This window comes from Fukomys damarensis, unplaced genomic scaffold, assembly GCF_012274545.1.
Source record: "Fukomys damarensis isolate Sample0158 unplaced genomic scaffold, DMR_v1.0_HiC HiC_scaffold_29, whole genome shotgun sequence".
NCBI classification, from domain to species: domain Eukaryota; kingdom Metazoa; phylum Chordata; class Mammalia; order Rodentia; family Bathyergidae; genus Fukomys; species Fukomys damarensis.
In genome coordinates this window covers 7,901,258-7,927,425 of record NW_022900941.1, presented here as the reverse complement: position 1 = coordinate 7,927,425, position 26,168 = coordinate 7,901,258, and the positions used below count along the sequence as shown (strand labels likewise).

The 26,168-nt window shown below is 38.0% G+C and overlaps 1 protein-coding gene across 47 annotated transcripts in view; it reads right to left on the bottom strand.

Annotated features, from left to right (window-relative positions):
* Positions 1 to 26,168, bottom strand: part of Clasp1 (cytoplasmic linker associated protein 1) — a 242,023-nt gene that overhangs the window by 47,183 nt on the left and 168,672 nt on the right. For 6 of the 47 annotated variants that reach the window (XM_033757160.1, XM_010632245.3, XM_033757173.1 and 3 more), the window contains 8 exons: positions 22,891 to 22,998; positions 20,599 to 20,625; positions 19,151 to 19,318; positions 12,980 to 13,087; positions 8,254 to 8,316; positions 5,306 to 5,409; positions 3,409 to 3,432; positions 1,762 to 2,006 (listed from right to left, as the gene is read on the bottom strand). In XM_033757160.1, the coding sequence (XP_033613051.1) occupies positions 1,762 to 2,006; positions 3,409 to 3,432; positions 5,306 to 5,409; positions 8,254 to 8,316; positions 12,980 to 13,087; positions 19,151 to 19,318; positions 20,599 to 20,625; positions 22,891 to 22,998 (847 nt within the window). Of the gene's footprint in view, positions 1 to 1,761; positions 2,007 to 3,408; positions 3,433 to 5,305; positions 5,413 to 8,253; positions 8,317 to 12,979; positions 13,088 to 19,150; positions 19,319 to 20,598; positions 20,626 to 22,890; positions 22,999 to 26,168 lie in introns of all 47 variants that reach the window. The other 41 variants (XM_033757159.1, XM_033757161.1, XM_033757164.1 and 38 more) reach the window with 17 other exon arrangements.

Below are 26,168 nucleotides of genomic sequence, written 5' to 3'. Positions count from 1 at the left end.
TATTTTTTTTTTTTTTTTTTTTTGGTACTTTGGTACCAGGGATCAAACTCAGGACCTTGCACTTGCAAGGCAGGTGTCAGAACCACTGAGCTAAATCCTTGGCCCTATTTGCTGTCATTTTAAGATGAGGAAAGAGGAAAGAAATAGAGAGAGAGGGAGAAAGCATGCATGTGCGCTCTGTTCGAGCTTGCACATTTGGAAGTGATAAAGCACGAGCCAAATCCTCTTTACATTATCCCATATTTATTTTGCACCTGCCACAATGAAAAGGCAATGGGCTAAACTAGGAAAAACAAAAAACAAAACCACATGTCTGGGGTCTGGAAGACTTGGAACTGTCATATCAACTCTGCTCTAAACAAAGTTCTAAGGTATCTCTCAGACTCCACTTTTAAGATGTAACTGATTTCTTCATCAGTCAAACAGACAGTTGTATGGCTGCTGAGAGGGCTGGGTAAGATAGCGTGTCATACCTACTATTGTGCTGGGGACAAAGCAAAGCCAAGGTGAACACTGTGTCCTACTGAGTGCCTTTTTTTTTTACTTTGAGGATGGAAAGAAGGATGTGCTCTTCCTCAAATCACCCCTGAGTAAACCTCTTCCTCATGTAGCCAAGGCAGTTGGTTCAGAGATCCTTCAACACCACTACAGCACAACCAGTGTTGATCAACAAATTTCTAGATATTCTTGGGTCTGTAACTGGGGAACACTTAGAATCCACAAAGTGGAACCAGCAGAATGAAATGGATTCGTGAAGAACAGTCAACACAAGTCATCACTTTTGTTTTTGAGAGATCACCAGAGATGTCAGGGATGCCTGAATTTCTCCTACCATCTTCACGACAGAATGGAATAACGTGGTTCAGGGCAGCATGTGACTGAAGGCCACACGTGGAGCACAGCTCCCCATCCACTGGCACAGACCTAGCCACATAAACCCAGAAGGGATAGTGACCCGGGGCCATGTCTATCTAGTCTCACAACTTATTTTTGAAAATGACCCAGAGGACACAATATACTGTATTTTGTGGATTCTATACCGGCATTTCTCAATTACCAGTCACATCTCCTTTTTCATGTTTTAACATCTTTGCTACTGAGATTCATCTTGTAATCAATGACATTAATATCATGTTTAATAAGAAGCTTTTCTTATTATTTCTTTAGAGAAACAAAACAATGGAGTTTTAATGGTGCCTTAGATCTGATGGGATATGGTGTGAACTTTTTTGGGGGGGGTAAGCAATACATGCTTATTTTGGAAAATTTATGACATACAGAAACAGAAAAGTAAAAAATAATTCCAAAGATAATGCTACTATCTTGCAACGCTTTATTATCTGTTTAATCTGTACATTTATAGGCCACATAAATACATATGTTTAAAAAAGTATAACACTGAGACTGGTACCATTTTTACCAAATCCTAAAGAGGAATGAACCATATTAACTTGCAGCATTGTTTTGTTTTTTATTTTAGTTACAAACTGTCCCAAAATTTCTCAAGTAACAACAACTGATGGACAAATGTGAACCTTATGGAAACAAAATGTTTTACAGACCTAATAAATTATACAATATTTGCCAGATATTTCAAAGTCTCTGACTGGCAAGTACTGTATCTCATCATAGTCGCTAGCACCTTTAGTACTTGCCCTAGCAACTGCAGCTTAAAGGCCTTCATAAATGACATGCAATCCCTTCAAGCCCCTGATGAGTAGAACTCAAATGTGGCTCCCAATCTCAGTCTCTTGTCCTTACCTCAGCGTTCTTTGGCTCTTCAGTAAGTTCTGCAGGCCCAGAAGCCCTTCTTTCCTTTCAGACCAGTTTGAACTTGCACAGTGGTTGAGAACTTCTGCTACATCCTCAGTCTGCCGCAGATAATGGGGAATACCACCATTCCTGGAGCCATACGAGCGCTCAGAGCAGACACTTGAGGCATCACTGTTGGCATCATCATCAGAATACATCCCATACGGCTCATATCTTCTCCGCACAGGCTTCTTCTGATGGATCCAATGGGGGATGGGAGTGAATGAGGAAGAAATGGAAGGTGAAATGGCCATGAGTCATACCAAACAGAAGTAACAAAGAGGGGAATCTATGTAAAGAGACACAGAGACATACACTTTTCCTGTGCTTACATATTAGGGAAATAAAAATAGAAAAGCAGTCTTCCAGGACGTAAGATAGATTATAAGCACCACACTCCTCAGTGGGGAAAAGAACAAGGCCTCTGACACAGTGTGTGGGTCCTTTTGTAAGACAGACTGGGTTACAATCCTGCACCACACTGACCAGTTGTGCAACTCCAGAAAGACTCTGACGCTTTCTGCTTCAGCTTCCTCATCTCTCAGAGGATAATAATTATTGGATCCCACAGGTGTGTTGTGAGGGTGGAAAGAAATTCTGTCTTAAATAAGTCAGCTGAGCAGATAAGACCAGGCAAAGAGGCACACTCTTCTTCCTTCTGCAGTCCAAAGCAATAAACCTCTACCATGACCCGTGGGTACACATGCTTGCACATTCATGTTTCCTTAAGAAAGCTTGAAACTGACCCACGCATAGTGGAGCACGCCTATAACCCCAGCTCTCTGAAACATTAAGGCAGGAAGACTGCAAGTTTAAGCCCAGCATAAGCAAGATGGAGACTTAGTGAGATTCTGTCTTAAAATAAAAAGGCTGGAGGTGCAATGTGAATACCGCTTTGTGCACTTATACCTCAAATATAAAACTATATTAAACTATAAAGGATATAGTAGTAGCTATGTGCAATTTATGTAACTTTTAAATATAAATTTTTGAAAAAGTTACTAGCTTAAGCCATACAATAACAAAATTTTTTTTTTGGAGGCAGAGTCTCACCATGTAGTTCAGATTGGCCTTGAACTCACAAAAGTCCCAAGTGCTGGGATTATAGGTGTGAGCCACCATGCCCAGCCAACAAATGAAATTCTTTAATTACACTAATGATTATGAATCTCCATTTGCTCAGGACTCTTCTGTTATCATTCCCACATGATTATTAGTAACACCTTGTTTTTCACTTTCAAAGGTATTTCTGTTTGGACGATAAAGTATATGATCATCCACTCACATATAAACTATAGGCCCTAAACAAAGAAAAATGTCAATGAATTCATTCCTGAAAAAATGATGCATAACAGGCAGAGATTGGGTTAATAAAGTGGAGCAAAACCTGACATTCAAAATAAATACTAACACAAATGCATGTGAAAGGTGACTGACTCCATCACTAATAAAAGCACCCACAGATTCAACAGCGTCGTTAACTCAGACCAGAATTTCTACTTTATTACATTTTGTGCTGCTTCTACTACATTCTCAAAGAAATATACTTGCAACAGAAAAAAATAAAGTTGTAAACAAAAGTTAAAGCACTGGTACCTTGCTCCTGGTGTCTCCTAACAGCTGTAGGCAGGAAAATATTGAAGGATGGGGAAAAAGCATAGAGAATTATGTCAGAAGCATATGTTGGGATTGTTCCAGCAACAAAAGTGTACAGCAAAACATCTTTTAGCAAACCAAAAACACAGGTCAGCAAGCATTTCATATCGAGTGGATAATAGTAAATTAGACTGTATTCAAAATGGCATTTCCTAACCCCCCTATGCTCTCTCCTAAGACTTTCTGATTTTTGCTATAATTCTTTGCTAAAATCTCCCCATTCCCATAAAGCACATCTCTAAGGTCACCATTACTCTACTATCTATTTCCGTAAGACCTTCTGCCTGTCCCTGGGGCTTTCATTCTCTAGGCAGGGATTCGGTACCATTCCTGTGTTTTCTCTGCGGGAGCAGGTCATATGAGACCAAACAGGGTGGACAAAAAGTAACAAGGCCAGCCAAGAGCAGGATGGGAGCTGGGGCTCAGAGAAAAGCTCAAGTCCAAAAGAAGCCAAAGCGCAAACTTGCCAGCTCCGGCTCTCTTCTGGCTGCTAGAACTTTGCACACAGCCCCTTAGGCAGTTTTTTAAACAACTAAGGAAGTCCTCTGCCTTAACTAGAACACCCATTTTTCTAAGGGTTTCTTTAGTTTTTCATTGTTTCCCACCCCTTTGACCTCCACTTCCTAGGATCTCCAAATAAATAAAAGACAGATTCTAAATGCCGCAACTTGGAAGGAGAAACAGTTTCAGAATTCTGTTCCAGCTCTTGACTCAAGTTAAAGCCAGGGTTAGAGCAATTACCCTGCACTCCTGAACCTGCCAGAAAAAGTCTGTCCACACATAAGGGTGATGAATGGAGCCGGCCAGGCTCTCTGCCTACCGGGAAAGCAAACTGAAAGCAGCAAACTGCGTGCTCAGACACTTGTCAAAGGAATCATTTGGCTGAGCAAGAATAAATGAGGGAGAGACACGAAGGGATGAAAGTGGGAATCACTGTAGCCACAGATTATAAAAATGCTGGTCACATGGAACATGGTGGGGTTGAAAACCTCAAGATCAGAAAGCAAGGTGTTGTTTACTTTTTTTCCCTTACAGGAGAATAAATTTTAAAACAGCCAAGGCAAGGGCAGAGATCAGGCAGTTCTAAAGAATATCTGTTTTAAATGCTGAGCACATTAACTGTAATATACAAGAGGGATGTGTTATTACCAGCCCAAGAGCATCTTTAAAGTGCAATTTGACTACAAGTCAACTCTGCCAAAAACTTTCTGCTGTAAGCACAAATTAGAGATTTGCTCACTAGATTATATTTTTTAGATATCACACTAACATGAAGCAAAAACACATTGGTGTTTCACCAGTGCTTCATGTCCTGAGTAAATCTTAAAATTTAGGAAGATTTTCTTAAATGCTGATGATGACTCATTTAAAAACAAAAAACAAAACCCAAAAGAATACAAGGACCCATAAAGGTCTCAAACCTCAAACTGTTACATAACATTACATTCATGTGTTTAGGCGACGCCATCAAAATCTATAAAGCAAATAGAAGCAACGGGATGGAACACAGGACATGCTAAAATAAAAAAAAATCACAGTCAAAAAGAAGAAAAAAAAAGCTCAATGACACCTGAGAAGCCCAATGTCATCCAAAACTCCTCGATAACAAGTAGCACGAGAACACCTGGTCCTTGAATTTTCTGGAAAGCCAATTTTCACTTACATTTGTGCAGAGATAAATGTATAAGCAAACAATAATATAAATTTATGTAATATTTACACAAGTTTAAAGAGTGTCAAAGATGATTTAGTGCCCTGACTTGGGGGCAATTTCCTGTTCAGAGAGAAAAACACAAAAATGAACAATTCAGAGAGCCTGCACAGACTGTGCTCTTACCAAAGCATCTGCCACAGCTGCTTCCAGGTCTGTGCTGGTGCTCAGAACCCGCATGGCATTCACAGAACCAGGTATTCGTCCTGGCTGGCTCAGCCCAAACCGGTCTACTTGGAAAACAAAAGCAGGAGACGTGTCACTTGGATTCAGACCTCCTCCATTCTCCACAGGGGCTTCTGCATCTTCCCACTAACGCAGATGGAGGCACTGAGAAATCCCTAGCCAGTTAACTACACTGAGATTGTTTCCTACCAGGGAGGAGGTGAAGCTGCTCATATTTAATATTCCTGAGCCACAAAGTTTTCTTCTAGAGGAAATTGTCTGGCCTTATTTTCTTATTGGTAAGTTTTGGGAACTCCCTTATGAAAGGGAGTTCGGGCTATGAGTTGAATTTTTTAATCTAGCTTTCCTTCTGGAGGAAAGTGGGCTTGACATTTGTTCAAACTAATTAGAAAGCTTCATGGTTTGATAAATGAATTCTAATTCAATCTGAAGCTAAAAAGTTACAATTTGAAAAATGTATTAAAGTCTCTACAAATTTTGTAGATTTCTGTTACTACTGTTTAATATTCAGCAAGTAAGCTTACTTAGTTTGGGTTACTCGTTGATGTCTATGTCACCAAAGGTTACTTTAAAATTCAGTAAAATTCCTTAATAATTCTCACAACACCTAGTATCTTTGCTGCATACTATTCATCATTTGGATAATGTCCTACAGATTTTACCAGAGCTCCTTTAAAGGATTTGTGAATGACAGTCTTTATACAGATAAATAAAATGGAAAGAATATAAAGACTTTAAGATAAATTTCAACAATTCAAACAGCTATTCTGGGGGTTGTTAATGCTCATGTTAAATGAAGACTCCGTTTTTAATGAAAGTCCCATTAAGTCAGAATCAGTCTTCCTGAAGAAGGGCTGGAAATCCAAGCTCCAATGGGAGGGAGTCAGTGTGATCTACACTTTGTAGGTGTATCAGCATATCTATTGACAGGAAATGTTTGGATTAAAATTCAAATGTATAAACAACCTTTGAAAGAAAGTTATGATAAAAAATGTTTTCCCTGTGTTCACAAATAAGATACTGTTTGAACAAGGAAAAAAAATTCTCTGTATTAACCAAATTCTAGTAATGAAACATTTGGAATGAAAGGGAAGCTAGTATCTATTTTACCTGAAATGATTATTCCTACACAATAATACAATTAAAAATTTAAATAGGTAATAAAACTTCACCTACAAAGCTGGTGAACTTTAAAAATAAAATGTTATTTAGCTTTTTAAAGAAGTGTCTATTTCAAAACTTTACACCTTCCACCACCACAGAAAATAATTTAAATACCACGAGTCAAGAGTTATACACAGTCATGGATTTTTTTAAGGAAACAAAAATTGTATGTTATACTATCCCCTTTTTTAATGCATTTCTTGATCAAGTGTCATCATAGTCATTACATCTCAAAGGCGATTTAAAGTGCCACATGCACTAAAAAAGACCACAAATGCAATCACACTTACATGTTTACCTACAAATGTATTTAGTTAAAATAGGAAATGAGCAATTTGAGATCTACTGTGCACATAGATTTATAAATGATCTTTATTCAAGTCTTTTTTCCATTAAAAAAGGGTAGATAGTAGGGAATTTATGAGTAACAGAATGAAAGTAATTCAGTTATAAGCCATTTAAAAATTACCCAGCATAAACTTAAATAAAATGGAGTATTAAAAAAAAAAAGTAGATCTCATGCCAGCAATTCTTGCTCCAGGGGTAATACTGGTTTTTCAGACACAAAATTAAAACTTAATAAGAACAATGCAATTTTTTCTGTGCTTTCCATATGCATAGAGCTTTGCCATACACAGCGATTGTAGATCCCTTGATATATAACACAGAATTTGAATTTCAGATCTTCAGGGGAAATATTTGTCTGGATCTCAGCAAAATGACAAGTTTTTGTTTTCACCAGACCAAACCGTTCTATTTTCTCACTGCTCTGATACTCCTATGAATCTCAATTCTCCAAGAGATGGATACATATGGCTGTGACCTCATTCTGACCCCTAATCTTCTGGAGAATGTGTTTAATCATAGTATCCATAGCTAAGATGCACGGCTGGCTTCATTCCGAGGGGAAAAGGAGAAAACAACTGACTCAGTGAACTGGTATGCACTGTCACCATCAACAGCGTGTGCATTAACAGATTATGCCTTATTCAAATGAGGAGCTATTTACTGGGGCCTGTCAACACATGGAAATGATGCCAGGTAAATGTGGCACACTGATGCATTGCTGCATGCTTCCTTTTGGCCCCTATGACTAGTCAGTGGTTTTTTGCTATGTTAAAGAGACCTGAGACAGAAGATTCGGGGTCCACAGGCTGCACAGGCTAACCTTTGGCCTGACTTGATTACCTGACTCCTGATCTTATTTTTGTAACACTTTTAGGGTAATACAGTTACTTTCATATACATGAAATTATACATGCTATAATTTGAAGCACTGGTAACTAAAAAGTACCTCAAAATAATTGGAACCTGATGCTAACGACTAACATTAACATTTGACACTATCCTGGGAATGAAGACTTTGGACATAAAAGACTCTTGGATGATATCCACACCCTGTTTCCCCACAGGGATGCTGTATTACACCTAGTTTTGGTGGCTGTTTTCCTGGATAGGGGCTGATAGGAGGTTCTTCCCTGTTTTTTGTTTTGACATAAATATGAACATTGGAAAAATGATGTCAAACAGGCGATACAGCATCTACAGCCTATTAACAGAACTATAAACATTCACCAACTTAAAAAAAGAAAAGCACATTGGGGAAAACAAGTATGAGGTGCACACATGCCAAGCGCTAGCTGACACAGACAAAAACAAATGTTAACATAGCGTGGAGCCAGAACAGATGAAAAAGCCACGTCATGCAGTTAGCACTTGTTCACCTGACTGCCCAACAGATTCAGCAGTGGAGAGAGCACTAGTGGACCTGGAATGACGTCGAGAGGCTGCAGGTAAAAGGAACGGCAACACCCACAGGGTTAACACACAAGTACCAAAGGAAATGCAGGGACTGCTACCGACAAGGCTGCACTTTCTCATGAAAAGAAATGGTGCTGGATATGAATGGACAGCAAGTGCCAACCCCAGCGTGCGAGGTGGCTGCTGGCTCTCGCACAGCTCTTAGACACACAGGCACGACAGGGGCACTCTTTAAGGTGCTCCCTACTCAGGATGCACTGGCCGACTGGACTCCAGGTTTAGAATTGCGCCATGAAGCCTCAATCAGCCACTATGGAAATATGCCACATGAAAAACACCAGGAGTCACAGAGCACTGTCTAAACCTCAGAGTGGAGAGCAGGAAGATGGATCATTAACTCAGCTCACGAGATGTGCCATCAGTATGTGATGCATATGTCACCATGCACCAAAAACAAAAGCAGAGAGGTTCATAATGTTACTTAAACAGAATGAAATCACAGGGAGAGGCTCAACAGCTGGAATTCCATTTCCCCCAATCAAAATATCTGTTATTCTGTTGCACAAATATCTTATTTATCCATGTTCTTGTTTAACTGTTGGAAATTCAGTGGTAGCAAGTATAACAACCTTCCTTGGAAAGGCTATTGCAGTACTCTCTCTGCTTATGAGTTCCAGTCCAGAAATACAACTGCACAGCCTGGTTTGCTCACAAGTGTAGGACCTCTCTGTACTAAACCTGTCCATTTCTCGACTTGTAGAATGGTGCCAATGAAGGTACCTACCTCTTGGTTGTTACTGAGAGGATTAAAAGAAACCATATATAAAGCATTTAAAATCATACCAGCAAAGAGTCCACAGTGGTGCTAATAGTAGTAAAGGTTAAGGAGTAAACTCCAACTTAAGACATTAAAATGTTATTTTATTAGCAGGTATTTGTAATTAGTATGTTAACTCATCAACCTGAAGAAGTAAATGCTAAATTCTGTCCTCATGAGGAAAGAAAATAACTTTTAGAACTGATCATGAAATAAAGACTTGTTTCAAACACTGATAAATTAGTGGTCACAGTTTAATGCAGTGTACAGCCTTTCATTATTATGCCAGGGGAAAAAAAAAAACAAAGGATAACATTCTTCCGTCCATTACTTTGAAATAGTCACGCTGATTAAACCACCGGAAGTTTGTAAATTTAACAAAGTTATACCGAGCAATCCTATCTTTCATCCATACTACTGGAATATTCCATACACATTATCACTTGCACATTTAGTCACAAAATTTCAAAACCTCAAACATGCACATCTGTGGTATATGTGGTATTAAATAAACAGCAAAGGTTACCTGATCAATAAAGACAAATTCACCTGCTTGCAAAGAATAAAGGAAGTACTTCCCTCAAGATTCACAAAAATACAAAATAAATTAGCAATTTCTAAAACATATTATACACTTATCACTTTCCTAAAAAGGAAGTTGGTAAAATATTTCTCAATACTGGAGCAAACCACACATTTATTATTGTACTAGGCACAGCAGTACCATATGGTAGTTTAAATTAAAAAGGTTTTAAGCAATACCTGATTTGTAGGTTCTGTATAAAGTGATCCTTTGGTTCTCTTTCAAAAGAATATTCTACAGTAAATCTGCTGCAGAACGAGTCCTCTGTGAACACCCAATGATAGAAACCAAGGTGGACTCATTTATGTCAAAGCCTGACTCTTGAAGCCCTTAATTTCACTTTGTAATCATCACTATAACCACATATTTGTATGTTCATACCATTTAGATGCTTCAAAACAATCATGTAAACTTAAAAACAAGATATAGGGTTGGTCTTCTCACTGCAGGTTTCACCTCTGTGTATCCAACCAGCAGCAGACTGGAGAAAAAATTGTGTCTGCACTGAACTTTTAAACACTCTTGCCATTATTCTCTAAAGAACACAATACAACAACTATTTATAAAGCATTTACTTTGTGTTAAGTTTCATAATCTATAGAGATATGAAGGCAGATGAGAGGATGTATGTAGGTTATGTGCAAATATGATGCCGTTTTCTGTAAGGGGTGTGAACATCTGCAGAGTTTGCTATCCACAGAGGATCCCAGAAGCCAACTTCTGTGTAATGGGGATTCACTGAATCATAATTACACTAATTAATGCTTCCTTTTAAACAACAGCAACAAAGGCTGACTATGTAAACGGGCACTGACACAATTTTCCAAAAGAGGTGAAAAATTACTATTTGAATGAATGGGAAAAAGGAGCCTTCAGAGAAGATGTAGTAAGCACCTAGAGGACAACACCCTTCTCAGATGTGTCTCTTCATTCCCTGGTCCTCAGAAATCACCAACTCAGAAACAAGTCTGAAGCACTTTCCATGCGCCTACCCCTGCAAGGATGCCAAAAAAGCAGTTAGTACACTGCTGAGGGACAGATAATAGACACCGAATTATCAAAAGTACTTTCTGGTGAGGCAGATCTGAAGTCAAACCTGCATTCAAACCCGGGCTCCATGACTTAGCTGTGTGACCTTGAGAACAGGACTTAACACCCCTAAGAGTTGGGTGATACCTGTCCCAGAGTCACTGCAGGAGTGTAAGGCATGATACCCGCTGACTGCTCTGAACAGTACAGTTACGCACAGGCAATGTTGCTACTCCTGCTGGACACAAATTTTAGGGACTTGTTTCATCCATGGGGGGAAAAGGCATAAAAATTTATATCACTGATATTCACCATTCCCTGACCACAATAGAAAGAAGAAGCTGTTACTAGAGATTGTTAGGATCCACGTTTTCTGCCTCGTGTAGCAATCGTACACCAACATTTTGAGTTGTCACCAAGACAGTTAAGCAGATCCACTTACTCAAAGGTTAAAACAAACCAAAAGTAAACCAAAAACATAGAAAAAACAGATGTGATTACTCAATCAAGGACCTCAAGAAATCAGCACACCTGGCCTGGTCCATAGACCAGGCAGATTACAGAGAACATGCCAAATTACAAAGGCTGCTTCTGCTTCTACAGACAATTTTAAAAATGCCAGGAAATGTATGAAATAAAAACAGCGCATGACTTCTAAGAGACAAAATAAACAGACTGGACTCGCTTACTCATGTAATAGATTCTTTGGAGGTCAAATAATGAGCAAAGATGCATAGATAGATATACAGCCTTAATTTAAAAGGAAAAATCACCAGTTCATTCAGAAAATCGTGGCCACCCCTGATTTAGTGAGAATTCTGCCCCAAAGTATCCAGTTTGTATGGTACAGCTGACACGCACAAGTAAGCTGCCCCAGCAGGAGCTTCTGCAAACCAAGCAGAACATCCTGCAGTATCAGGGAAGGAATCTCTAAGTCAGGCAGTCATCTAGTAGGGTGATGGCATGCGTGACCTACTCTTGTTCAGTACCTCATAAAGGACAGTGGGTCATCCAGGTGTACATCTAGACTCTGATTACTGATGCCGATTAGAAAAGAGATAACTGAGGAAGCGTGTGGGTAACAGAGGAGGCAAACAGGAAGACCTCACACATTTGACGTCCTTCTCCTGTAGTAACATTTATATAGTTAGAAGATCAGTTGCATAATCATACAGTAAATGGTATAGTCCATGCTCCATGGGATGATTTCAGCTCTAGGCCTAACTTCTTTAGTTTAGTTTTGTTTTGTTTTGTTTTGTTTTTGAGATAGGATCTTATTGTGTAGCCCAGGCTGGCCTTAAACCACAGTGATTCCCCTGCCTCAAGCCTCCTAAGTGCTGGGATTACAGGTGTGCTCCACCACATCTAGCTAGGTTTAATTATTATAAAAATGACTGCTACTCTTTATGTTTAGCAAGAAAAAAATATACATCTATACAGCACTTAACATGCCAAACAACTAAAAAATAACCATTGAAGAACACAAAAAACCTTCCTTTTCATAAAAATATGCAATTATAGATGCTGTTGAGGATTAATAATCTGTACTAGATAAAAAGGTGTGTGTCCATTTTTAAGAGCAGGACTATTAAAAGTTAACAGGAAAACTCATTAACCTTTTGTTTTTTTTTTTTTTTTGGTCTGTACTGGGATTTGAACCCACAGCCTTCACACTGAACTACATCCCCAGTCCTTTTTTAAAATTTTGAGACAGGATCTGGCTAAGTCATTAAATTGTCCAGGCTGGGCTTGAACTTGAGATCCTCCTACCTCAGCTTCCCACAGCGCTGGGATTTACAGGTGTGTGCTGGCACACCTGGCTTCTTTTTGTTTTCTGAATTATTTCACTTGTGTTTCTTTTGAATTAAAATCACATATAAACTGATCTCTAGTAAATTAAAGATAAATTGTATGACTAGGAATAAACTTTGGATCAACTTTACTTTCAAGCAGCAATCAACTTTGGCTGCCTTAAATTGGAAATTACCACAAGGATGGGCTTCTCTGGTAGCAACTGGCTATAAATGACAAGAGCAGAGTGAAGTGGTGCTTTTTTCCTCTGAGATATGAAAACTGGGAGTTGCTGAAGCTCAAGCATGCAGAAGGGGACAATGACAGGTGATTAAGGAAGAGGAAAGAGAGAAGAAGGGATCACAGGACAGCAGAGGAAAAGCAGTCATTCCACCCAGCAGTGTCTCCAACAAGCACGGGGAGCAGGGACGGAACGCTCCGCTCCTGGGCAGCACCTCCGTGTACTCACCAAGTGGAGGAAAGCCCCGAGCAGGGCTTGTATCTCGGCTGCTCTCACGGCTGGTATCGCGGCTGCACCCCTGACTCATGCTGGGTCGAGGGATACGGCTGCTCCGTGCTAGCGTGCAGCATGAGGGGTTTCAGAGAAGGTGAACAAGTTTAATTTAAGGAAGACAGAAAAACTCACAAAACGGCAGTCACATTTGGTTAATGTATCATGACATTGCTCAAGCTGGGGTGTTCTGATGACTGGGCCACCTATCTGTGCTGAGGTCTCACTGACTGACAAGCCAACAGAGCGGGTGTGGATAAACTTGATTATGCGCAATGCCTGAGAAAGCTGTGACTCTTAGTATGAAAGGGAAATTACACTCAAATATAAGAAATGAAATCATTCCAAAGAACAAAATGGCACCAGAAAATACAAGACGCAAAGCTTCTTAAAAATGATCAGTTTTGATGGCTCTATAAACTTTTCAAAAAGAGGACAAAAGATCAAATCTCTTTTCATAGGCACTTGGTTCTTGAGAAGATAATTTAATGCGGACTAAATTAGAGCCTTAATACAATTAGGCTCGGGTCACTGAAGCCCACAAACTTACCTAATTATTAAGAGGAAGAGAGCTCCTGTTTCCCAGTTTCACTTCTTTAAAGGAGAAGCTAAAGGTCAGCACCCCTGGAGGCCTGCCCACTCCCAGGGAAGTGCAGATGCCCCCAGAACACAATCATGAATCAGAACCAACAGATGCAGGCTGGGACTGCCATCGTTTCCTTTTCTGTCCCCACAGTCAATCTGTGCTGATCCACACAGATCTAACTGTGGTCACTTCTAAGCACCCTCATGGATTCAGTCTTCCTCACTGAGTCTATAGCAAGTGGACTGATTATCTCTCAATAAGTATTTGGATAAAAGATTCCCTCCTGACCTGAGAAAAGCTCATTACCTTATAATTATCTATGGATAAAGTTTATTCTTTTCATGGTATAAAACACTGAACTTATATGAAGCAGGATTGTATGAACAGCCTCAGGTCTAATAATAATCTGGCTGTGAAGCTCATAACAAATATGATACCCTCATTTCCTCAATTTAGCCTGAGAAAACATAAATAAATTAACTGGCAAAACCCTCGAAAACAACACTGCATTCTGAATATGTGTAGCTGGAATGCCTAGGGTAAGAGCTAGTGGGGACAGCTCTTCCCAGTCAGTACAGAAATTACTTTCTCAGAGATTCTGGAAATAATAAACTTGATTCAGGAGATAAATGGAAGCCAAGTTTTCTATATTATAATGAGCACAGTCTGTTATTCAGAGCAAAGATGTATTTTACAGCCTAACTATAATAAGAATGTCTTACAAACCAGAATCATGAAACTCCCCAATGAAGAATGTGCAAGTAAAAAATGAAGCAAATGCCCTGCTCTGCTCAAGTGCTGTGAGGTCAGATACAGGAATGCGATCTGAACAACGGGCCAAACTGCTTCACTGAGCTCCATCAGAAATTCCTACTCTCCTTCACTTTTACCAGGACGACATGAAATCATTGAGTTTTCACTCAAACTGGTAATGACTATTTACTAGAAGGGATTACTTAAATCAGCAATTCTTGGCAACATTCCAAACTGCTCCTGCAAGAAAGGCAAAAATAGTAGGTACCAAATAAAATCCATTAAAAAAAAAACGAGAGTGTCTACCAACACCACTAATAATATGGTTGCTTTTGGAGGGAGGGGACACTGGGGATTGAATTCAGGACCTTGCACTGGCGAAGTAGGCAATGGGACCACTGAGCTAAATCCCCGGCCCCAACCCCACTACTATGGAAAAGCTTCCTAGAACATACAAAGCAATACTGTTCAGCTTCAGAGGGCATCCTGAAGTGACTATTCCAGTTCCAAGCTACCTCACTGGTCCAGCCACCTGGCCTCTCTAGGTATCAGCCTCCCCTTAGGACAACAAGGAGTTGTTAGTATCTAATCATTTAAGTAAGAAGGGAACTGCAAGATAATGAACATACAGAAGTATTTCTGAAATCTTCACTGAATGCACATATATTAAAATGTCTTATTCTACTATCTACCCCAAATAAATAATTAAAAAGAAACAAAAGCAGTCCTGATAATAGCTTTTCATATAAGTGCACGCTTAGTTGAACATTTTCTTAATAGTTCATACCTAATTACTTCTGAATTTTTACCCAAGCCCTAACTTCAAGGTAATATATATGCCATAGCAAAGGGAAATAATGCTCCCTCTCTGGGGTGAGTCTGCTCTGATAAGAAAAAAGAGTTTTAGCAGTGATACACAGATGTAATCTGAAGAGCTGAATATAAATTTAACCAGATTTACCCTCCCAGTACTTTATTCAGAAAGTTCATCTTGTTTACTTGTGTTGATTTGCTCCTCTAACATCTGGCCAGTAGTAGCACACTGAAAAATAATTGTTTTATGAAAAATCTGCCCATAGTTGCCCCACACCTTATTAAATAGATGACATCAATAGTTTAAGTGTTGGATAACTTAAATCACAAGAATAAAAACACTCACTTACAATACTACTTCCAAAGACTAAAAATCTAGAAAGAGGATTTAAAATAACTATTTACATAAATTATTTTATGGCTAAAACTTAAAAATAAAAACAATAAAAAAACCATTGAATAAATCAACTTGTTTATCATGTGCCCAAACTGAACATTCCATGTGAGACTATAATACAGAGGAGAGAGCATGAGAGGAAGAGACAGTGAAAACACACTTGCCATTAAGAACTTTCTAAAAGCAACATTGCTAGGTAGCTTTGAGTCATGTGCTTACACAAAAAGGCTGGGGAGCCTTGAAAAACCACTTGACTGACTGGTTTTGATTTCTGACAATCTTTAGTGTTTTAAGCATGATCTTGACTTTTGCCTTTTAAGGAATGATCCAACTAGAATTAATACGAAAAGCAGAAATACAAGAAGGTTAATGAAAACTAGAAGTTAAAGACATGAAGTGCCTCTCTAGGCATTTTCATGTCACAGTAAGTCTAATTTCACAGTTAAAATGAAGTATTTAATTTTAATTTTCCAAGAATTTTTTTCTCCAAGAGTATTTTTAATCAGAAAATCTTAAAGCATTTAAATGCATAGCCATAAAATGTCATCTGCAAAAAGTGTCAAGTGTATTTTTAATACTTTTTAATGGAGAAAGTAACCAAAGGCAAAGAGCTAAAATATAATTAAGAAAGATGCTGGTTATCTGTGTGACTTTAAATCTATAAATCCCTTTATTGTCTTTTTTTTGTATTTTAACAAAAAAACAACAAAAAAAGAAAGTTTACAAATATATTCTCCCAAATAGTTGGGTAGTTTATAAGGGAATAAATTGCCGAGAAAAAGGAATTTATTATATTTCCTGGTAATCCAATAGGAAATATAGGCTGTTTTAAGAAATCTGAAACACCAAAGCAAAGCCTTGACATTATTTTTATAACAAATGAGAAAAGAAAATTTAGTTGTGAAATATTTCAGACAAACAAGGCATAAGTGAACCAAAACATAATTTATAGATAACTAGAATTAACTGTCAGTGCAAGTTCTAAGCCTAGCTTACCTTTTGCTAAATACTGTTGAATTAATTGGTTTTGGAATGTTAAATAATATTCTTAAAAGATGGTGCTCCCTTTCCTAGTTATTTGTATTTAAAATTACTATATAATGAACCAAATATTTATAATCACAGTAGTAATCCATTACTGAAAAATGTGCCTGTTACCCTATAAAATGGGATCTCTAGTACTACAGGAGTAAGTGGAAAGACAGGCTTTATTCATATATACTTCTTTATATGTGTATATTCTCAAGAATGTGCAGAAATTTAAATATCTTCTTTAATCAGAACTGTACATAAGACCTCAAAGCTTCACATATAACTAATCTACCAAACATTCAGCAAGAATTTAACTTTCTTTTAAATAATACTTCAAATAAGAAATGTCTGGAAGGAAGGAAGCTCCTTTATAATTCTGAGTTATGTTTCATAATACTACATTTTATTTATTTGTTTGTTTGTTTGTTTAAGTTTTTTGAGACAGGGTCTTACTATGTAGTTGAGTCTGACCTGGAACTCACTATGTAGCCCAGGCTGGTCTCGAACTCACAGAGATCTCCTCCTGCCTCAGCCTCCCAAGTGCTGGGATTGCAGGCATGTGCCACCACGCCTGGGTCATAATACTACAACTTAAAAGCATATAAAATATCTTTTCAACTACATACAACATGAACTTCACAGTTAAGACCATGAAATGCCAGGCCTTAGAGTTATGCTAGAGAAGCTGGGTTATTTCCTAATTTTAAGAAGGTAAAACAACATCCTTTTAAAAATATACAAAGAACAACCCTAAGTAGAGAAGAATTTTTAAAAGTAAAATAATAATAACTTCAATAATTAACTATGGAGGGGCCAGGGATTCTACCACCTGCCTCACAAGCGCAAGGATCTGAGTTCAATCCCTGGTACAAAAAAAAAAAAAAAAAAAACTATGGAAAAGGACAGCTGAAACCTCAAACCTAGATTTAAAATTAGATGGCCTTCCAAATACAAACAGACCCAAACACAGACATGTTGCAGTATCAGATGAGAAACTGAGATATTCTAGCTCTGACCTCTCCTTTGGTTGTAGCCATGTCAACACCAAAATAACTTAGCTCAGAAACAATGCTACATAGCACCAACAGGAAGGTGACATCATGGAGAATTAACAAACCTACCACATACTTTCATCTTGCTTTGGAAATATGAATTCAAACCAAATCCTATCAATTCTTTTTTTTTTTTTTTTTGGTACCAGAGAATGAACTTGCAACCTTGTGCTTGCGAGGCAGGCGGCAGAACCACTGAGCTCACTACCCAGCCTAATCCTATCCATTCTTAAATATCTTCCTCTGACCTTTCCTGGCTCAGGGGCCTCCAAGATCTTTTTGAGCTGGACCCTTCCTATCTCTCTGCTCTTGGCCACACCATCCACCCTCCACAACCACAATATGAGGTAGCAAAATGGATTCTTTGTAGCTCCCTCTTGCCTGACTGTTTCTACACTAACTTCTTGCTTCCTTAGAACACCTTTCTCTTTCATCCATACCCTGGCTAATCCACCTTGTACTATGACCTATTCTTGTAAGCCTCCCCCAGTAGAAAGTCTGGGAGGATTAGGGTGAACAAGGGCACAGGACACACCCGTTTTAAGGACCTAGAGCACCCTGTCAAAGTATTTGTTATAGTTTTACATTTTCACTTCTACCCAATGTATGAAAGGACTCTGAAGTCAGAAGCTAGATCTACTTCATTTATCTTCTAGTTCTCAAGTCAAACAAACGTGCCCCGGACATCACAGTAAATATTTATGTAAAAACTGTTAAGATCCATGAGTAAATGTGAAAGGCGAGCCAACAGAACTTAGGGATCTATTACTCTGATTTTATACTAATATATTTTTTACTTTAGAAAGCAGATAAAGATGAAATAAAGAGAAAATATATAAATTTTTAAATAAAAATTAGAAGTTAGAATTAGATTTTATTAAGAGTAAAATGTCTTTAAACTCAGTGTAACTCATACAACTACACACTATTACAAAGCCAAACACTACGACATAAAATGTACTGGATCTTATCATTCCTTGATTTCACGTTTCAATAAAATTATGCCAAAAGTTTCATGTGTCAAAATTATATCATAAATTTTACCACTGAGGTCACAGAATATCAAAATCAAAATCAATGGGAACCCTAGAAACTGCTTTTGAAAATTAATATAGATTAATGGCTAGTTTGTTGAAAGAATGAAAGAAAAATTAAAAGCAACATTGCTTTGAATTGCAAGAGAAAACTCTTGCCTATTTTGCCATCAAAAGTTTTGCAAAACAACTACAAATCACAAAAGCTTATAATAATGTAATTCCTTCTCTTTAATTTAGACCATAAGTCCCACATTTTATTTTGGTACTAAGTGAAACCTCAATGTGCCTCTGACCTCTAATCTGTACGTAGAATAAGTCAAAATGTCTTTTTAATACAATCAAAGTAACACTCTCATTTCAAAAACAGGTCTCTATTTCTTGTGTTAGACATAGTCATTAGATTAGAATCAAAACTGTAATCAAGCTAAGAATGGTGTTCCAAGGACTAAAAATCCTTACCTGGTCCTATTCGGTTTGGACTTGTTTCTCGGCTGCATCCCTGACTCCTGGGAATCTTGCTTCGTTTTTCTGAAGATGGTGTCACTGGTGGGCCTCTCGAGGAGCCCCCAGCAAGTCCTCCATAACTACTCCCCAACAATTTTCCTGGGGAACTTGACCGGCTGCCAGCTAAAAAGAAAGTAGAACAACAATAAAGGACAGATGCAAAGGCAATAAATTATAAGAATTCCAGAAGCAAGTTTTTATACACCAATTTGGGTCAAATATTATAAGAATTTTATGTAGAAAATAGCATTTTAGTTCATGGTAGTAATAATTTTTTTAAAAATGCAGTCACATGAAAGAATGTTAAGCATCATAAAAGAAATGTAGGCTTGGAAGAGTTACTGGTGTAGTTCTACAAAAGTGCCCCTACAGTTCCAAGCAAAACTCTAAAATAGCCACAAAGGCATTTGCTTATGGTTTCATTCAGTGATGTTGGGGACAAAGCTCTTTACCAAGTGCTCTTCAACTGAGCTACATCTCCAGCTCCACTTGCTTTATTATTCTACAAGTATGTTAAGAATTTAAGTGTAACTTCTGAAGAGCAGAAATATAACATTGCTTAGTCATTATGGGAGAAAATGAATCCAAGAATAACTATTAAATCTAACAGAAGAAAAGGGAGGAAACAGCCATAAACATGGTAAAAAAACATTACAAAATGAGATGATAGGAATAATCTCAAACAAATCAGTAATCATAGAAAATTTGGCTATATAGTGGCACCTCAGTTCATTCCACTATTTCTGGTTGCAAATTGAACTGGCTGTGAACTGAATCAAACTTTCCCATAAGGTCAACACTGAACCTAACCATTTGATTTGATTTGCAACTAGAATCATGTAAAGCATGCATTATGAACCCAAATGATCCAGAAGAAAATAGCCTTTAAAACAACACTTACCTTCTAACTGGATATATGTGTATATACATACATACACATATTGTACATATGCGTATTGAATATTCATGTACACACACATATATATGAATACACATAAAGTACTGATACAGGTTTTTAAAATACATACCATCTAAAAACACAGATTTCAAAAATTTATACTGTATAGCAAAACTGCCATCAAATGAATAACACTTTGGGGAATACTCACAAAAAATTAATACTTTAAAATGATTAACTATAATTTGAAGTGAAAAAAATCACTGTAAAAGTAGCAATGCATATGAACTGTCTCAAGACCTAATTTTGTCTATAAAATGAGGGCACAAATAAACTACATAAAAGGGGAAAAGAAATCCATTTCAAACTCTAGTATTTGAACATACAGAGAAATGCAGAAAGATTAATTGAGCTCATAATAAAGAAATTAATATTGTACAAAGGACATGGGGTGAGGGAGAATGCAAAAAAAAAAAAAAAAAAAGCAAGAAGAGAAATGGCTTACCACCAGCAGGATTAGCAGATCTGGATCCTTGAGTACGAGAGCAGAGCAAGGACAGGCAAAAGGTGAATTAAAAGACAGTAACACAGTACAGACGGTCAGCACGCAACACAACAGGGAAGTCTCGTTCACAAGCATATTAGCAAAATAGCTATTTTTCTTACAATTTGTTCCTCCTAGTCTATTCATGCATTTATTTTGTACTTATCATACTCTACTAGCATTTATTTCAGGTCTGTTCACAAACAAATCTATAATATGCCAGGAACCACACTCGCCGTAAGAGACATAGGAAGAATGAGACGAGCACCTTGCCCTCCCAGAGCACATCTCCTGCAGCAACCCGAGAGAAGTGAGTGTAACTTAACTCACTTGAGTGTCATGACCAGCTTTCACAGTGCTTACGCACAGTAAATAGTCACTATTAACTGGTTTCACCTGCATTTCCTATGACTTTTATTAGTCCTTAAATATTTAACATATGCCAATTTTAAAGACCTTAATAAGATGTACTTAATATCAAACCAAGACTATGAATATCAGCGCATCTATATTTATAGTATGTATAGATAAGCATATATTTATGTCTTGTTAAAATAACTTTTAAAAATAATTTATATGCTTAAGGTACAAGCATGACAATGTGCTGCTGTTAGGTGGTCCACCTTCTTGTGGGTGCAATCTGGCAAGTTTAAAAAAAAAAATGAACAGCTTTTAAATTGGAGCCCAATGCAAGGTTCAGTGTAAGACTGAAGACTTAAAGCTGTACCATCCTCTTCTGGCCCACTAGAGAAGGGATTTTAATCTTTACCACCTCAACTGAAATTTATCACATTAACCTATCTTCCAAGAGCTGAACACTTTTTTGGTCAAGGATTCCTTGCAGTAAGACTTGATCCATGTTTATGAGGTCATGACTTGGAGCATTACATCGTTCTGTGTTTCCACAGACCACAGCTCAACAGAACCAGAGCCAGGGTGCAGTTCCCAAGGCACCAGCTTCTGAGCTTTTCCTGCACAGGGATCTGAATGAATCCACATAAGTTGTACAGTAAATAAGACATTCTCGTCCTAATGGACTCAATCTAGCCTCACTGTATTCATATAAATCCACTCCTAGCCTTCTTTCCTAAGCCTATGAAAGTGCACAGAGATAAAGGAGAAGGAAAGGTTCCAGGTTACTCAACCCCAAACAGGAGGCGATCACAAACTCTGCATTTTCTATGGCTCTAAAACTGTCTTGTATACTGATTGTCCATCTAGTTTCACCCCTATCACCACATCCTCATGCACGTCCTATGTAGTGGGCCTTGTTAGCAACTTACAGGCAGCAAAATTAAGGCTCCCATGGGTTAGGAGATTTGCTCAACATCACACCAGAACCCAGGACGCAAAGGAGCCAGGATGCCTGGCACTGAAGCCCACGCTTGTAGTGTAGCACAGCACACAAGACAACCTATGTTAACAGATCCTGTGGCCTCAAGTGGGGGCCTTTTGCTTTCTTCCCAGAAGAGAGCTAAGCTTGTTTAACAAGAGGACTACAATCACCAAATGGGACATGGAAACGGATCTAAACGGAGAAGGAGCTGCAAACTGAACTCTAAAGGGAAGCCTGATGTTTGCTCTTCACAAGCCAGGTGGCCACACTGCCACTGTAGAGCACACTCACGTATGGTAAAGGCTCCCGGAGACAAGAGATTCTTCTCCTCAAGCTCACCCTGCCCAGGGGCACTCTAACACCTAGCTGTGCTGCCTGTGCAGAGAGGGGCAGGCCGCTCTGAGGCATGGGCAGCAAGATGGTCAGAAAAATCCATTCCTTTTAAGCTGCTTTTCTGGCTGAGGCTAGCGAGCATTCTGATTTCACACATACAGAAAAGCAACCATGAAAGCAAACTAGAAGAAACAAGAGCCCACACTGACAAGAAGACAGGTGCAGGCTGCAAGGGTTAGCACAGAGTTAAAGGAGGAGCTTTCTACAGATTTACTTATTCATTGCTGGAAAAAAGTTGGCCTTTATAATTCTGCCCAGGTTCTGCTCTAAAATTGTATAAGGGTTGTCATTACCAAAATGGGTCACGAATACATAGGTTTTACCTTGAGAGAGTTCAACAATAGGGGCCTAACTGAATGTTCCATTTTGCAAGCTTACCAAACAACAATGTAATTATTCACAGCAACTCAGACCCATAAAAATGTGTTTTCCCCTTAGATCAGTACAAACACTAGGAAGAGTTAAGTGCAGAATGAATGTTGAACGAAGCTAAAGTAATGGAAAGCATAAAATATACTCCTTACGCTGAGACTGAGAAACAACTTTAGCACGACTGCGGCCCCGACTGTCGGAGGGGTTAGAGGCAACACTGGTGGTGCTCCCAGAGTTTTGTCGTCTTGTGCGGATCCGACCTGCAGGACAGCAAAAACAATGTTTCCGTAACATTTCCAGCAAGTGTGATTTACTAGAGAAAAGAACCCACAGCAGGAGCAAGGCTAATCGCACGGGGAAGAGGAAACCCATGACCTAGGTCCTCCATGAGGATACCACGCAAAGGTGATTAAGAATGAAGGGTTTAAAAAAGTTCTCCACAGGGTGGACTTCTGTTGTTTCATGGGATATAAAATGCCTCTCTTTGTATAATCCAATCCGAATCAGGTCTGACAGGCAAAAAAGGAACCATTTTGAACTCCCACTGGCTTTTTAAATTGTGCAAAAACTTGTCTATCCCAGCATCTGACAAAGGAATACAGAAAAACAAACCCTAAGGCCTGAAGAAGGTCCAGTAATAGAGGTTAGGAATAATAAAAGCACAGCATTAAAAAAAAAAAAAAAAAGACGGCTTTTAATAGAGATTTAAGGAAACGTGTACATAAATTGTAGACTCTACATAAATTAAAAGTTATTTACTCCATTAGCAATTACATATGTCAGCTCAGAATCCTCACAACATATGAATTATTCCCAATTTTAAGATGAGGGAACAGAAAAACAAGAGAGACTTATTTGTGTAATATCCCAGGACTGGTTTAGGTACCTGTGTCTCTCTGGCTGGACTGTGAGTGAGGACCTTTGATTCTCCTGTCACTGAGCTAAAACAAGGGAATCAGTCACATAAATTGAACATGGAAAAAAACAAGTGAATTTAATTTCTTACTTCAAGTTACAAAAAGATTTTTAAAACACACACCTATAACTATTTGGCCTAAAAGGTAATCCTTTTTACCCCTTTAGAGCAGTTAACAGGAAACTGTCAGTCTTCTATTATTTTTAAAAGTTTTACAGGTCCATGCTTACACCTACTTCACCATTCTTTTTTTGGTACCAGGGATCGAACTCAAGACCTTGTTCTTGCAAGGCAGGCAGCTGAAGCACTGAGCTAAATCCCCAGCCCTGCCTCACCATTCTTAGTAATTTGTACCTCTTTCTCTATTTCAATTACCTCTCCAGAACTTTGCTTGTTTTATTAATATTTTCAAAGGACTAAATTTTATATTTATTATCCCTCTTTAGTGAATGCTTATTTCTTCTTTTATCAATTTTTGAACTCTTATTTTTATTATTTTCTTTCTATTCCTTTTTGGGTTTGCTCTGTTCTTTTACTGTCAATTGAAAACTTCTAATTCAGTCTCTTGCAAGAAAAACGTTTAGGCTATGATTTGCCTATGAGCTTTGTCTGCTTCTTTCCAGGAGACTCAAGAATCGATGAAAGTTCAGCACAGTGTGTTACACTGTAAAAAATACAGTACTGAATCTCACTTTCTAATGTTTTACTTTAGAAAAGTAAATGGGTCCATACTTCACAATTTACACCCTAAAATCAAAATGTAAAATATGAAACCATAAATGTTCTAAGAGAAAACAAGAGTTCCTTTGCAAGTCACAGTGGGAAAGTTACTTATAATCTGAAATTAGAAACCTTAAAAAAAAAATGAGAAGTGTAAGGTATACATCAGTGTAGAGTGAGGTCCTGGGTTCAAACCCCACACTGCAAATAAACAATAACAATAAATCATGATAAATTTAACTACTTAAAAAGAAAAACTGAGCCAATTCAAGAAAAACACAAATCAAAAAGAATTATTTGCAATGTATATCACAAAGACCTAATATCCTTACTACTTGAAAGGGTCCATAAGAAATCCAGTGGTATGCTAGAATGTGCTTTACAATAAATGGAGAGTCTACTAACTTGTAGTGTTTTCCAATTCCCATGGTGCAAATACTTCCCACCATCCCCCATTTCAGGTTATTGATGTTAACCAGCTTACAAATTTCCTGAAAATTTAACAATTGACTCTCTTGATAAGCTCCACCACACCACTGTTACAGAAGAACAGAAAAGAAAAACAAACAAACAAACAGGAATAGATATTGAGGGAGAAAACAAATAGCTCTAAATGTATGTGTTCAGACTTGTAAGACAAAAATTTAAATGACAGTAAGAATACCACTTATCACCTATTGGATTTGCAAAAACAGAAGAACGTGGTACCATTCTAGTGTGCAGGGAATGAGTACTCGTATTTACTGCTGGTGACAGTACAAATTAGAAGAGCTGCTGCAGAAGGCTGTTAGGGAGCTGTCTGTCAACACCACAGATGAATGCACACACTCAACAATGACTCCTTGGGTAACTACCCACATGTACGTGGGTTAATCATAGTAACAGTGTCTGTGATAGAAAGTGGGAAACAGCCAAATGTTATCAGGCAGGGACTGGTTAAAGAAGGTTTGTCCATATAGGGAGCTGCAGCACAACATTAATAAAGAATGAGGAAATTAAGATTAATAATCTTAAGATCTAATAGGTTACCTTCTACATTTTGAAAAGAGTTAAGATTTTTGTATTTGCTTCTATATGCAAAGAAATTCTGGATAACAATGAAACCATAATGGGCTGGTGGAAAGCAGGCAAATCAAAGACAAAGTCTGGAGGGAAACCTTCAAGATTTTTAAGTCTTCTGAGTTTTGAACGGGAAGAGTATTACCTGTTCAAAATTTTGCAGTTTTATAAATCTCTCACTGCGTGAATTTGAAAATATTAGTAGTTTTGAACTCTCTTCATTATGGGCTGATTTGTATGAGGTTCGTATACATTTAGAACTATTTTATGTTCATAATTTATTAAACTTTTTATTATATAGCTGTCCTTTTTGTTTTTTGCCATTGGGGATTTTTGTTTTGTTTTGTTTCATTTTTGATCTGTTAATAAGTTTTTGTTTGTTTTTATGAGACAGAGTCTCACTTTGTATATTCCAGGCTGGTCTTAAAAGTATGTCGTCCATACTGGCCTTAAACTCACAGCGATCCTCCTGCTTCAGCCTCCTGGTGTGCTGGGATTACAAGTGTGTTCCACCACGTCCAGGTGATAAATCTTCAAAAAGCTTTCTTATACTTTGTATTTCTCAACTTATCAATAGCCATGTAAATTAGATTTGTGCATTTAAATATCACACAACTAGATTTTAAAATCAAGTCTGATACTTTTGTTCAAGTGAAAAGTTTGGCTGTCTTGAGCTTATTTAAAAAATATTAGTACAAATTTGCTACATGACTGCATTAACTGTGGGGAGCTTGT